This window comes from Hippopotamus amphibius, chromosome 17 (assembly GCF_030028045.1).
Source record: "Hippopotamus amphibius kiboko isolate mHipAmp2 chromosome 17, mHipAmp2.hap2, whole genome shotgun sequence".
NCBI classification, from domain to species: domain Eukaryota; kingdom Metazoa; phylum Chordata; class Mammalia; order Artiodactyla; family Hippopotamidae; genus Hippopotamus; species Hippopotamus amphibius.
This window is the reverse complement of record NC_080202.1, coordinates 44986822-45000148: the sequence shown is the minus strand read 5'-3', so window position 1 is coordinate 45000148 and position 13327 is coordinate 44986822. Positions and strand designations below refer to the sequence as shown.

General features: G+C 36.5%; 1 protein-coding gene and 2 pseudogenes across 6 annotated transcripts in view; 2 read left to right on the top strand and 1 right to left on the bottom strand.

The window, feature by feature from the left end:
• The window catches only part of GPATCH8 (G-patch domain containing 8), a 101742-nt gene that overhangs the window by 54958 nt on the left and 33457 nt on the right, over positions 1-13327 (top strand). For all 6 annotated transcript variants that reach the window (XM_057715750.1, XM_057715751.1, XM_057715754.1 and 3 more), the window contains 2 exons: positions 1611-1678; positions 2307-2393. In XM_057715750.1, coding sequence (XP_057571733.1) covers positions 1611-1678; positions 2307-2393 — 155 coding nt within the window. The remainder of the gene's footprint in view (positions 1-1610; positions 1679-2306; positions 2394-13327) is intronic.
• On the bottom strand, positions 7317-8068 carry LOC130840236 (40S ribosomal protein S6-like; annotated as a pseudogene).
• On the top strand, positions 10292-11021 carry LOC130840338 (mortality factor 4-like protein 1; annotated as a pseudogene).

The following is a 13327-nucleotide window of genomic DNA, read 5'->3' as shown; positions in this document are numbered from 1 at the left end:
ACTTTGACGTTTCTTTTTAATTCTTTCATTGGACCATTTGTTTTTACCAGTAAATCCCTGATTGAGACGTTATGAAAGTGATATTGCACTTAGGAAGTCATTTTTATAACCTGTCTTTAATTTGGTCCTTTTGCTAAAGATTGCAGTCACTGCTTATTTATTATACCATTGGGCATAAGATAGTAATGCATTTTTATTTTGTTTAACTGGAAGTTTTTTATAGTATCTAAAAGAAGGCTGTGTTTTAGAACTTTGTTCTCTTTTCTAGCATGAGATGTTGTTTATTTACTTAAACATTTTTTCCCCACAGTTCCTAATTACCTTCTTATTTATTGTTTAAAAGCAATAATGGGATATTGATGATAAGTAATTGAACTTCTGAATTTGTTTTTCATTACTCTCTGAAACACAAAAATTAATCCCACAAATACAGAGCAACTGGATACAAGTGGTTGCCTGTCACTTTGGAAACAGTTTCTTTTTTTTTTTTTTCCCCTCCAGGACTACGCCTAGTCATGATCATGGCATTTATTGCTTTTTTTTTTTTTTTCCTTTCCAAAATTTGGTTTTGGTAATATCTCAGATTTAGCCTGACAAAACTCAACTTTAGCCCAAAGGTATAATATATATGTGTGTATAACAAAAAACAAACAAAAAACAATTGTTTACACCAGCCTGAGTAAAATGATGAGGGAAGTAAACATTGTGTTTTTTCACTAAAGGTATACAACGGATAAGGTAAGTCCTCTTTTCAGTGGGCTTACATCACAATGAACAGCGCAAGTTGTGATGTAAAACAGCTGTGGTAGTAAAGTGCTTGTCTGCCCCATTTTGCTTTGTTTGGCTGGTTATGAGTGGATTAAATATACATTTTTTTAAAATCTCCAGCATAGATCAATTAGTTTAAAGTCAATTTTCTTCGCAACTAGTCCTTTTCACAGCTTACTGATTGCCACAGCCAGTGTTAAATCCACTCTGGAAAATGGGACCTCAGAGCACCAGTTTAAAAGCAAAACTATTCTTAGTTCCTAAGGGCAACTAACTGTTGCTTTCTATTTAATTTTTTTTTTTTTTACCACCTCAGTTAATTGTAAAGCATCTTTTGAATACAAAAAAATATTAAACATGCTGAGTTGCAGTTATTGAATTTTCCTGTATCATGTTTGAAACTGCTTTTCCGATTTAAACATGTTAGTTGAGATATTTATTACCAGTTTTAAAAGTGTGTGGGGGAAGATGTCAGTCAACAGTAAGAGTGAAGTGATTCTTGATAAAAAGTTATTTGGGGGTCTTTTAAAAGAGGAATTTCTAATGTTTTTTATTTTAAACTTCCTATGCCATTGCTTAGAAGTGCTTTGCATTACTTATTTAATTTTGCCATACTAATCTGGAATCATCCCCAGCTGGAAGGCCAGCCAAGGTGGTTAGTTGGGCTTAAACTGGGAGAGGTAGGTTTGGTTGTAAGCTGTGAGAATGGCTTGTGTTTGGTTCACTGTAGCTTTCTGGTCTCTGCACTCCAAGGCAAGATCTCTAACCACCCAAACCCAATGTGTAAAGCAAGCTGTTGGCTTAGCTTTCCATCTCACCTTGATTATATGTTCCTGTTACAGGGAGAACAGATCCCATTCCAATCGTTGTCAAGTATGATGTCATGGGCATGGGTCGCATGGAAATGGAGGTAAATTGATCTCATTGATTCACTTGTTTTATGGGATATTTAAAATTGATACTAATTCCAAATTCAGGTGTAGTTTTAATGTTTTTGAGGGGAAATTTAGAAATGTATTTTACATTCTCATTTAGTGCTGCCTTTGAGGCAGGTAGGTGGCAAATAATGTCCCTGTAATAAAGAAGTTGAGTGGTTTCCCCAGGGTTATGCCACAAGGCAAGATCGGACTTAAATCCAGACCCTGGTGCTCATTTCAGTAGGCATTGTTGCTCAACTCTTAAAATATTTGCTGTTGTAGAAGCTTTGCTCCTATAGAGCTGTGTACAGCTGTCATCTGTGATGCCTTCTTTTCATTGCCTAAAATATTTTTCTCCATTTACTCCTAATTCTTTGGTGTTGAACATTGAAGTAAAGTCTGTTATCATCAACAAATGTGCCTATTGGGAACCACCAGCGTGAAAGGACTAATGAACTATTTTGCATGCGATTTTCTCTGTGGGGCGACAATAAAGCAAGAAGCTGAGCAAATTGCAAAGTTCCTTATTTTGATACAATACTGTAGTTGTGTGAATGACTTTTTTATGGCTAATTGGGGGTACTTTAGGAATTAAAACTAATTGTATCTGTTTTTGTTAAGCTTGATTATGCCGAAGATGCTACCGAACGGCGCCGTGTCCTAGAAGTAGAAAAAGAAGACACGGAAGAACTAAGACAGAAGTACAAGGTACTTAAATGAAGCCATTCTTGCATGTGGAGTGTTCACACTGAGATACTCATTTTGGTGAAAAGAATCTGTTGACAGCAACTAATTTGTTTGACATTTGGTGGTGATTAGTCTTAAACCTCAGGTTTCTGTTACTTTCTTATTTATTGCTTCTGTGAAAACTATAGAGATAATAATAACTACTTTGTACGTCTGTTGGGGAGATTGCATTAGTGTTTGAAAACACAGTGCCTGATATACATTAGGCAGTAATATCAGTAAAAATTGGTGTCATTTGAGAGCTTGATACCTATTGATAAGCCTTTTCTTTTTTGATGGATGAGGTGTTTTAAGAATAAAAAACAATTGAGAACTTTAGTATCTTCCTTTTTAAGCTCATAGTTATAGAAAACTGCAGCTTAGAACATGTTATAAGTTAGCTTTCAAAAAGACTGACCAGGGTACATGTTTTTCGAGATGTTTTGGTAAACCCAATCTCTAAAGTAATAAGGTGAGAAGAGAGAAAAGGGATTCATTTTTAAAAATCTGTTCTACTGTAAAAAAAAATATGTAAAGCAAAAACTAACAGAACTACAAGGAGAAATGTTATATCTACACAGTAGTGGAAGTTTTTTTTTTTTAAACTAAGTCTCCCTATTTATTTATTTATTTATTTATTTATTTATTTATTGGCTGCATTGGGTCTTCCTTGCTGCACGCAGGCTCAATAGTTGTGGCTCACAGGTTGTAGAGCACAGGCTCAGTAGTTGTGGCACAATGGGCTTAGTTGCTCCACAGCATGTGGGGTCTTCCCAGCCCAGGGATTGAACCATTATCCCCTGCATTGGCAGGTGGATTCTTAACCACTGTGCCATGAGGAAAGTCTTGGAGATTTTAATATACCTCTCTCAGTAATTGATAGAAGTAGGGGAAAAAATCGGCAAGGATGTTTGAAAGATTGGAACGACACATTTAACAAATTTCACCTAATGATTGTATAGAACTATGCATCCAATCACTTTGAAAATAACAGACTTCAAATATATATGAAACATTTATTTAAACACATTTTTACCACGTTCTGTCATAAACAAAGTAACAGATTTCAAAGAACTGAAATCAAGTTATCAAGCCACAAAACAATTTTTAAAAAAAGATTTTTTTGAAAACCTCTTTCAAAATTAAGAAACACATTTTACATAACCTATCAGTAAAAGAAGAAATCACAGTGGTAATTGGAAAAATTTTGGACTGAAAGATAAAAATGCTGCACATCAAAACTTGTAGAATAGGGACTTTCCTAGTGGCGCAGTGGTTAAGAATCCACCTGTCAATGCAGGAGACATGGGTTGGATCCCTGGGCTGGGAAGATCCCACATGCTGCGGAGCAGCTAAGCCCATGTGCTGCAACTACTGAGCCTGTGCTCTAGAGCATGTGACCACAACTACTGAGCCCACACGTCACAACTGCTGAAGCCCAAGTGCCTAGAGCCGATGCTCTGCAATAAGAGAAGCCACTGCAACGCAATGAAGAGTAGCCCTCACTCGCCACAACTAGAGAAGACTCAATGCAGCCAAAAAAAAAAATAAATAAAAAACTTATAGGATAAGCTAAAGCAATATGATATTTGATAAAAAAAATTTGAAAAAAAAATGCTTATTTTAGGAAAAGAGAAAGGAAATGATGTTCCTGTTGGGAAGTTAGCAAAAGAATAGCAGAATAAACCCAAAGAATGTTAAAGAAAAGAAATAATGAAGATAAGATCAAAAAAGAATGAAACAGAAAACAAACATACAGCAAATCCAAAAGTTAGTTCTTTGATGTACTTGTGATATTAAGAAAGAAAAGAACATAGAAAACCAATGTCAATAATGAAAAAAGAAGATATCATTGCAGATGCAACAGGCACTAAAAGATAAAAATAGTATGTGTAACTCTATGCTTTGAATACAAAGATAGGTTTAAGTAGACAAATTCCTAAAAAAATATAACTTGAAAAATAGAAAATAGACTTGAAAAATAGAAAACCTTGGTATTCCTGTAACGTATGTAATTGTATAAATTGAATCTGTGGTGAAAAATCTTTCCATAGCCCAAATAATTTCATAGTGAGTTCTATCAAAATTCATAAAAGAAATAACTTCAGTCTTGACCAACAATTTCTGGTCTTCCAGAGAACTGAAAATGAAGGAAAAGTCCCAGCTCATTTAATTAGAGACTAGTTCCATCTTGATGGTAAATCCTGAGAAGGACAGTATGATAAGAATTATTATATGACATGAATGTATAACACAGATGCAAACCTTAAAACACCAGAACCAGTTTAGGATATACTGTGACCAAGTTATCCCTGGAATGCAAAATTGATTTAATGTTAAAATCAATTTATATAGTCAACCATGTTAAATGATTAATGGAAAAAAGTTATATGATCATCTCAATAGATGCAAAAAAGCCAAGAGCAGTATATGAAATTCAGCATTCATTCATGATGACAAGTCTTGTCCAGTTGACAAAGAAAGGACCTTTTTTAACCAGGTGGAATGCCTACAGAAACTATATAGGAGGCATCATACTTAATATTGAGAAGTTGAAAGCTTTCCTTTTGAGATGGGGAAACATAACAGGGATACCTGCTGTCATTGTTTCTATTAAATATTGTGCTGATGTCTTTAGCAGTACAGTAAGGCAGACAGGCAGAAACAAACAAAGATATAGGAGATAAAAGGGAGAGACAGAACTGTCTTTGTTTGCAGGTATGATTATATTTATAGGTATCCAAAAGAATTTACAGATGAGTTACACAAATAACAGAGTTTAGCAGGATGCTAGATACAGAAATCAAACATGTAAATTTGCCTATCTATATATCAACAATAAACAGTTAGAAAATGGATATAACAAAAATGTCACCAATTGTAACAGCAAAACAATATGTGAAGTACTTGGGTATAGATACAATGAAATGTGGGAGACTTAAGGCAAAAATTCTGAAGCATTATTTAGAGGCATTAAAGAACAATGAATTTAAAAAATGAGATTCTTTTATGATCATGAATTAGAAGACTCAATATTGTAAAAGTATCTGTTTTCCCCCAATTTTTCTGTATATTCAAATCAATCAGATCAAAATCCCATTAGGATTTTGTAGGGAATTTTATATGGAAGTATACGTGGCCAAGAATAGTCAAAGCATTCTTAAAGTATAAGGTAGAAAGCTACAGTAATTAAGACATGATATTGGCACAAGGATAGACCAATGGAACAGAAAAGAGAGCCCAGTTACAAACCCTACGTACTTGACCACTTGATAAGACAAAGATGGTATTGCAGATAAGTGGGGGAAAGAATGAATTTTTCAGTAAAAAGTTCTGAGACAGTTGGTTATCCATATGGGAAATAGTGAATTTGAACTTCTACCCCATATCATAGAATAATCAATTGCAGATGGGTTAAAGATTTAAATGTAAAAGGCAAAAACATAGAGCTTAGAAGATAGTGTAGAGGATTTTCTCTTCTAGCTGCACCTGACTTATTTACTTATTTTTCATTTCAGTGATAATTTTATAATGAAAATTGTTGAGCATACAGAAAAATTGAAAGATATATACAGTTAATACCTATATACGTACCACCTATATTCTATAGTTAACATTTATAAGTAATAAAATCACTTTTAAAAACAGCTTCATTGAGAATCAATGCCTTTTTTTAGTTCTTAAAATACCTTTTTGATTGTTTTTCCCAAAATTTGCTAATTTTTTTGTTTTTAAACAAAAACAAAAATTTTTGTCTTTTGGTTACTATTTCTGCCTTCTTTTAAAAGACATACTAAATGTTCTTGTTTTATAATTTCTTTTAAATCTTCTGTTATCTGTAGTAGTTCATAAGTGTTTTTCGTAGTTCGCTGCTTCTGACTTTCTCACAGTGGTTTGTTTCTTTATGTGGTTTGCAGTTTTGATTGTCATTTCTCATCCTCTAGATGTTTCTCGTATCCTGGATTTTAGAGGGGTTCTTTTGGGGCAGTTCCATATATGCCTTTCCTAGAGACTCGAGTCTTTAACTGAAGACCTGAGAACTTTATATGGACTGATTTTAAAATGTTAATACCTAAGCTAAGGGTTCCTGCTTTGCGTGAAAGGTGTAAGTTCTTTAGGTCCACCAATGGCTGTGGTCTGAAATTCCAACCCTCTATACATAACCATTTCCATTTATACCTTGGTAGATGGTGAATTTTTTGATGTGTTCAAGGGATAGCAGGTGGTGATGATGTAGTGCCGTTTTTCTAGTCCCTATTTCAAGGATGGAAACAACCATTCATATCTCTGAGCATTTCGCAGGAAGAGCCTGATTACTAAGCCTTCTACCATCAAGGTCCTGAGGTTTCATCTTTAGGTGCCTAGGGGTTGCCCTGTCTTGTTGAGCTCAGCTGTATATTAAATTTTTGTGTGTTTTATTTTATCCAGATTTATAATATGGTGAAATCTCTCTTCCTTCTCTTCCTTTTTTTCTCTCCCTGTTCTCTCTCTTTAAAAAAAAAAAAATTATTTATTTATTTATTGGCTGTGTTGGGTCTTCTTGCTACAAGCGGGCTTTCTCTAGTTGCGGAGAGCGGGGACTACTCTGTTGTGGCGTCTTCAACCCATTTAGACTGGCTTTAGCACTTTTTTCTGAATCAGTTTATTCAAGGCTGCAAAATACCTTTATTTGCTAAGTCCAGTAGACCTTTTAAAATTTTTATTTTATTCCGTGTCCTGTTTCTTGACATCATTCGATACAACTGACCACACTTTTGTCTTTAAAACAAGTTCTTTTCTCTTGCTTTTGAAGATTTTGTACTTTTCCTAAATTCCTCCTTTCTATCTCTCTTGCTGCTTCTATTTAGATTCCTTTGTTGACTCCTTCTCTTCTGCCTGAACTTTTTTTTTTTTTTTTTTTGGATCTTATTTGTTACTCTTAGAACATCTCATTTGACTGAACTCATACTTAGAAGTAGAAGCTCTCAGAGAGGACAGCCTCCGTCTCTTGGCAGTCTGTCCCTGGCTTTTTTGTTTGGCCTCCTTCATTCTCTTGACCAGAAGTTTAGCATGTTCTGCAGCCTCTTCCCTATTTTTGTTAGTATGCTGTTTCTTCAGAGCAATATGCCGACATTTGTGTTGCAGAACATGTGGAGTAACAAGATGCTGAATCTTGGGTGCTTTGGTCCTAAGTTTCTTACCTTCTTTGTTTAGGGGTTTTCTCACAACATACTGGCGGACATCATCTTCTTTAGAGAGATTGAAAAGTTTGTGGATTCTGCTAGCTCTTTTGGCCACAAGGTACAGTAGTGTCAGTGAGTCCAGGAATATCCTTTTCCCCTTTTTTTTACAATGACCAAATGGGGAATACTCAGATTGGCATTTACAATGCAACCGCATACAGATTTACATTTTCTTTCTCTAGTCCTCCTTGGTCTGTAACAGGAATGCCCCTTACTCAGTAGCAGGCGGACTCAGCCATGGGTCAAAACACCCTGCTTCATGGGGAAACCTTGATTGTCATTACCACCTCTGATTCAGACCACATAACCCTTCCATTCTTCACCCAGAGAGTCAGCAGTAACTTCTGTGGCCATATGCCACAAAGCTTTTGTTCATTGTCCACTTCAATGAGTTTCTGGCAAATGAGTGGCCGGGAAAGAGATGTTCCGCTTCATCCTGAAGTGGCTGACCGCCTCCAAGGCACCACGAAAAAGAGCTGCCTGAACTTTAGATGTTGGGGTTCTTCAAGTTAGGACCTGGGCCCTTTTTTTTCTGTCTAACTGCTGTCCTTAAGCATGGAATGGTGATGCCACTGTTTTGAAATTTTTCACGTGGTTGGTTTTTATCCTTTAGCTTGAATATTACCTCACTAGAAATCTTTCCTAACCACCCAATTTAAATAAATCCTCTATTCTCTAGAAACACTCTGACTTATAATTTACAATTATAAATTTTTGTTTGTAGCCTTTTATATAGTCTGACTACTGTACTGGAAAGAAAGGGCCTTGAGGAGAGAAACTGTATATTTGTCTGGCAATGTGAATACTGTATCCAGTATAGTGCCTGGCACATAAATGCTCAATAAATATGAGTTGAACAAATAAATGCTTTGAAACATGGGAAAACATTATTTTTTTAATATAAATTTATTTATTTATTTATTGGCTGCATTGGGTCTTCGTTGCTGCAGACGGGCTTTCTCTAGTTGCTGAGAGTGGGGGCTACTCTTCATTGCAGTGCGGGGGCTTCTCATTTTAGTGGCTTCTCTTGTTGTGGAGCAGGGGCTGCAGGCACGTGGGCTTCAGTAGTTGTGGCACACGGGCTCTAGAGCACAGACTCAATAGCTGTGGCCCGCGGGCCCAGCTGCTCCATGGCATGTGGAATCTTCCCAGAGCAGGGCTCGAACCCATGCCCCCTGCATTGGCAGGCGGACTCCCAACCACTGCGCCACCTAGGAAGTCTGGAAAACATTCTTTGAAACAGGTTTATTTGGTATACTGTCGGAAATATAAACATTTTAAAGAATATTTATTGTTTTTCAAGTAAAAGTTACACTATCAAGTGAATAATAAATACATAAAGTAGCTGAGTAATTCACAACCTCAGTAGATCATACATTATATTTTGAGGCCCTTTCTCCCCCGACCAAGAAAATATTTCACTTTTATACTCTTTGTGATGGGTAGAACAAGAATTACTTATTCCCATTTTATTGATCAGACTATTTATAAGTCTTGTCAACTTTGAATTATACAACTTGCGAAACCCTCTCCTCTTCTTGATGTGACTCCTTTATTTCATGTTTGTTCTTTACCTTCACATGATCTTGGAACCTTGACTTTAGTAACTTAGCCCCTCTTTATATTTCTTGAGCACCACAGATTGATTTTTTACTTCTGTCAACACTTTGATTCCAACTTTTCTTCCTAATCCTTTTTTTTGTCATACCTACTCACCAAGAACGTATCCCCACTTAGTACAAATACTTGCATTCTTCATTTCTACACCTTTAATTTAGTGCAGTGTGGGACTGGTGCCAACTCACTGGACTCAGAACTGCCAAGGAATCCTTTCATGAATCAACTCCCACTTAGTCTCTTCAGCTGTTGTTCTCAAACATTGATCCTCAAGCCCTCATCTTCCCTTAGCTACCCTTGTCCTTCCTCCATCTTCCCTTACTCCTAGTAGAAAACTTAAAGAAAATTTGGACTATCAAATGGGAGTGCCTTCTTCTACTTATAATATCTGCCATCAAACTTGGGTCTGTCTATTCCCATCCTTAACTATTTCTCCTTTGTCTCATCATCTGTCAAATGAAAATTCCTATCTACATCTAAATTCTGAATCCTAATACTCTCTGTCTTATCAGGGACCTTACATCTTTTTTCCTATATTGACAAACTCGCTTTTCACTCATTCATTTCCTATCACCAGTAAATGTGCTTACACATTCTTGGGGGAAAAGAACCACTCAAACTAAAGAAACCTCACTCTATTGACTTTTACTTTCCAGAGCTACCATCTTTTCTTTTTAATTGTCTTTAGAACAAAAATTCTGAGAGAATAGTCTCTACACTCACTGCTTTCTATTCTTTTATTTTTTAATTTTCATTTTTATGAAAGTTGTACATTGTTTTAAAGCTACATAGCTCTGGTAGAGCTGGCAGTGCCTAATGGCGCATCTGACGTGGAGTTGGGTGGGGTAGAGTAGGGGGCGGTAGTTGGGGGGGGTGGAGTGGGAGAAGGAGGAGGCAGCGGCGAATCACTTATAAATGGCTCCGAAGCAGGACCTGAAGCCTAAATTCCAGGAGGTTGGGATGAATGGGTTCTAGAAAGCAGAGTACTCAAATACGTGGACACCAGTTTGCAGAAATGATGACAAATTCAAAAAGCCAGTCAGGAGCAGTATGCATAGGGAAAGATGAGAGGGGCTGCCCCTGGGAAGACGACTTCTGGTCTGCGACAGAAAAATGTTGATGTGAAAACAAAAAAGAACAAACAGAAAACACCTGGAAATTGAGATGGTGGTAGTACCAGTGAGATGCCTCAGCCTCCTTACAAGAAAAGGGCCCAAGTAGATCCTACTGTTGAAAATGAGAAAACGTTCATGAACAGAGTTAAGTTAAACTAAAGACTCCTGAAGAACTAAAACCATGGCTTGTTGATGACTGGAGCTTAATTACCCGACAAAAACAGCTCTTTTGTCTTCTTGCCAAGAAGAATGTGGATTCCATTCTAGAGGATTATGCAAATTACAAGAAATCTTGAGGAAACACAGATAATAAGGAGTATGCTGTTAATGAAGTTGTTGCAGGGATAAAGGAATACTTCAGTATAATATTGGGCACTCAGTTGCTGTACAAATTTGAGAGACCACAGTATGCTGAAATCCTCGCAGATCACCCTGATACGCGCATGTCTCAGGTGTATGGAGCGCTGCACCTACTGAGATTATTTGTACAAATCGAAGCAGTGTTGGCCTGTACGCCTCTGGATGAGAAGAGCCTTGCTTTGTTACTGAATTATCTTCATGATTTTCTAAAATACCTGGCAGAGAATTCTGCAACTTTGTTTAGTGCCAGCGATTATGAAGTGGCTCCTCATGAGTACCATCGGAAAGCTATGTGAGGCACTTATACTCACTTATGTTTGGATCTCTGTAAACACATTTTTCTTAGTCCTTCTCTTATACAAATGATGTACTTTGAAAATGTTAGTGTATAACAGAATTGATGTTTGTTTTCTGTTTGATTTTAAACAGAGAAAAGGGGTTACAGCTCCTTTTTTGCTTTTTGGGTTATTTGTTTTTGGTTTTCTTTTCATTTCAGAGTTGTTACCAGTGTATTCAGTGATAGACAACAGAGAGACATACTGTAGAGTGTTTTATTGCTTAGTTGACAAAGCTGCTTTTGAATGCTGGTGTCTATTCCTTTGACACTATGCACTTTTATAATTATAATGTTTTAATGGCATATGACAAAATGCTCTGATTCCTAGTGCCAAAGGTTTAATTCAGTGTATATAACTGAACACACTCTTCTGTTTGTGCTCCCCCCCCCCCTTTTTTTTTATGGTGCTTACAGTAAAGAGTCCATCCTTTGCAAATCATCCATGCTGTTCCTTAGGCATTTTATCTTTGCTTAGGTTGTCGAAGAATGGTGGCTTGTTTCATGGTTTTTGTATTTGTATCTAATGCACGCTTTAACACCATAGATGCAATACATTGTGTAGCTACAGTTTTCTGGAAAAGTCAGAGATTGTTTTTCAGATTGTCAATAAATTTTTTCTTTAAATTTCAAAAAAAAAAAAAAAGCCAAATAGCTCTACCACGCTTTTAACTAGAAAAAAAAACCCAAAAAACAAAAAGTGCAGTCCCATTTTGATGCCCTTAGTATCTTATTAAATATTGATAAGAAATTTTTAATATGTGTAAGATATGAAGAGTGACTGCAGATACTTGTATCTTCTGCTCAGTTTAAGAAAAAGAACATTATCAGTAACTTTATGATCCCACCCCATTTCTTCCTCCTTCAGGGGTAGGCACTATCCTGAATTTTGTGTTTATCATTCACTTGCATTTGTTTCAGTTAGATTTTTGCTGTTGTTGATAAAATTCACCTTTTTTTTTTTTTTAATTGGCTGCGTTGGGTCTTCGTTGCTGCACACAGACTTTCTCTAGTTGCGGCGAGCAGGGGCTACTCTTTGTTGCTGTGCAAGGGCTTCTCGTTGTGGTGGCTTCTCTTGTTGCAGAGCACAGGCTGTAGGTGCTCGGGCTTCAGTAGTTGTGGCACACAGGCTTAGTTTCTGCGAGGCATGTGGGATCTTCCAGCACCAGGGATCAAACCTGTGTCCTCTGCATTGGCAGGTGGATTCTTAACCGCTGCACCACCAGGGAAGTCCCTAAGATTCACCATTTTAACCGTTATATAAAATACAGTTTAGCGACTTAGCATATTCACGATGTTGTACAACCATCACCACTAATTCCAGAAATTACATCACCCCAAAAAGAAACCCTGTACCCTTCAGCAGTCATTCCTCATCCCTCCCAGCCCTTCTCCCTCCCACTGGCAACCACTTTCTGTCTCTGTACATTTGCCTATTCTGGACATTTCATATAAATTAAATCATTCAATACATGGCCTTTTCTGTCTGACTTCTTTTACTTAGCATAATGTTTTCAAAGTTCATCCATGTGAATAGCACATAGTACTTCATTCCTTTTTAGGGCTGAATAATATTACATTGTATGCATATACTACAGTTTGTTTAATTATTCATCAGTTAATGGACAGATGAGTTGTTTCCACTTTTTGGCTGTTATGAATAATGGTGCTTTGAACATCTCGTACAAGTTTTCGTATGAATATATTTTTCAGTTCTCTTTTGTATGTACCTAGGAGTGGAGTTGCTGGTTACGTGGTAACTCACTGGTTAACTTTTAAGGAACTACCAGACACTTTTCCACAAATGGTTGCACCATTTTGCATGTGCACTAGTACTGTATGAGAATTACAGTTTCTGTACATTCTCATCAACACTTGTTGTTTTCTGTTTTTTTTATTATAGCCATCCTAGTAGGTGTAAAGTAGTAGTATCTTCTTGTGGTTTTGGTTGAGCCTCTTTTCATATGCTTATTGGCCTTCTAACTGTGTTCTTTAGAGAAATGTCTATTCAGATCTTTTGCCCATTTTTTAAATTGGGCTGTCCTTTTATTGTTGAGTTAAGAATTCTGTATGAATTCTGGAATGAGAGCCTTGTCAGATGTTTGATTTACAAATATTTTCTTCCATTTTTTCAAATTGTCAGTTCACTTGATAGTGTCCTTTGGTGCTCAGAGTTTTAAAATTTGATGTTCATTTTATCTTTGTTTCTTTTGTTGTCTGTGTTTTTGATGTCATATTTAAGAACCCATTGCCTAATCCAAGGCAGTG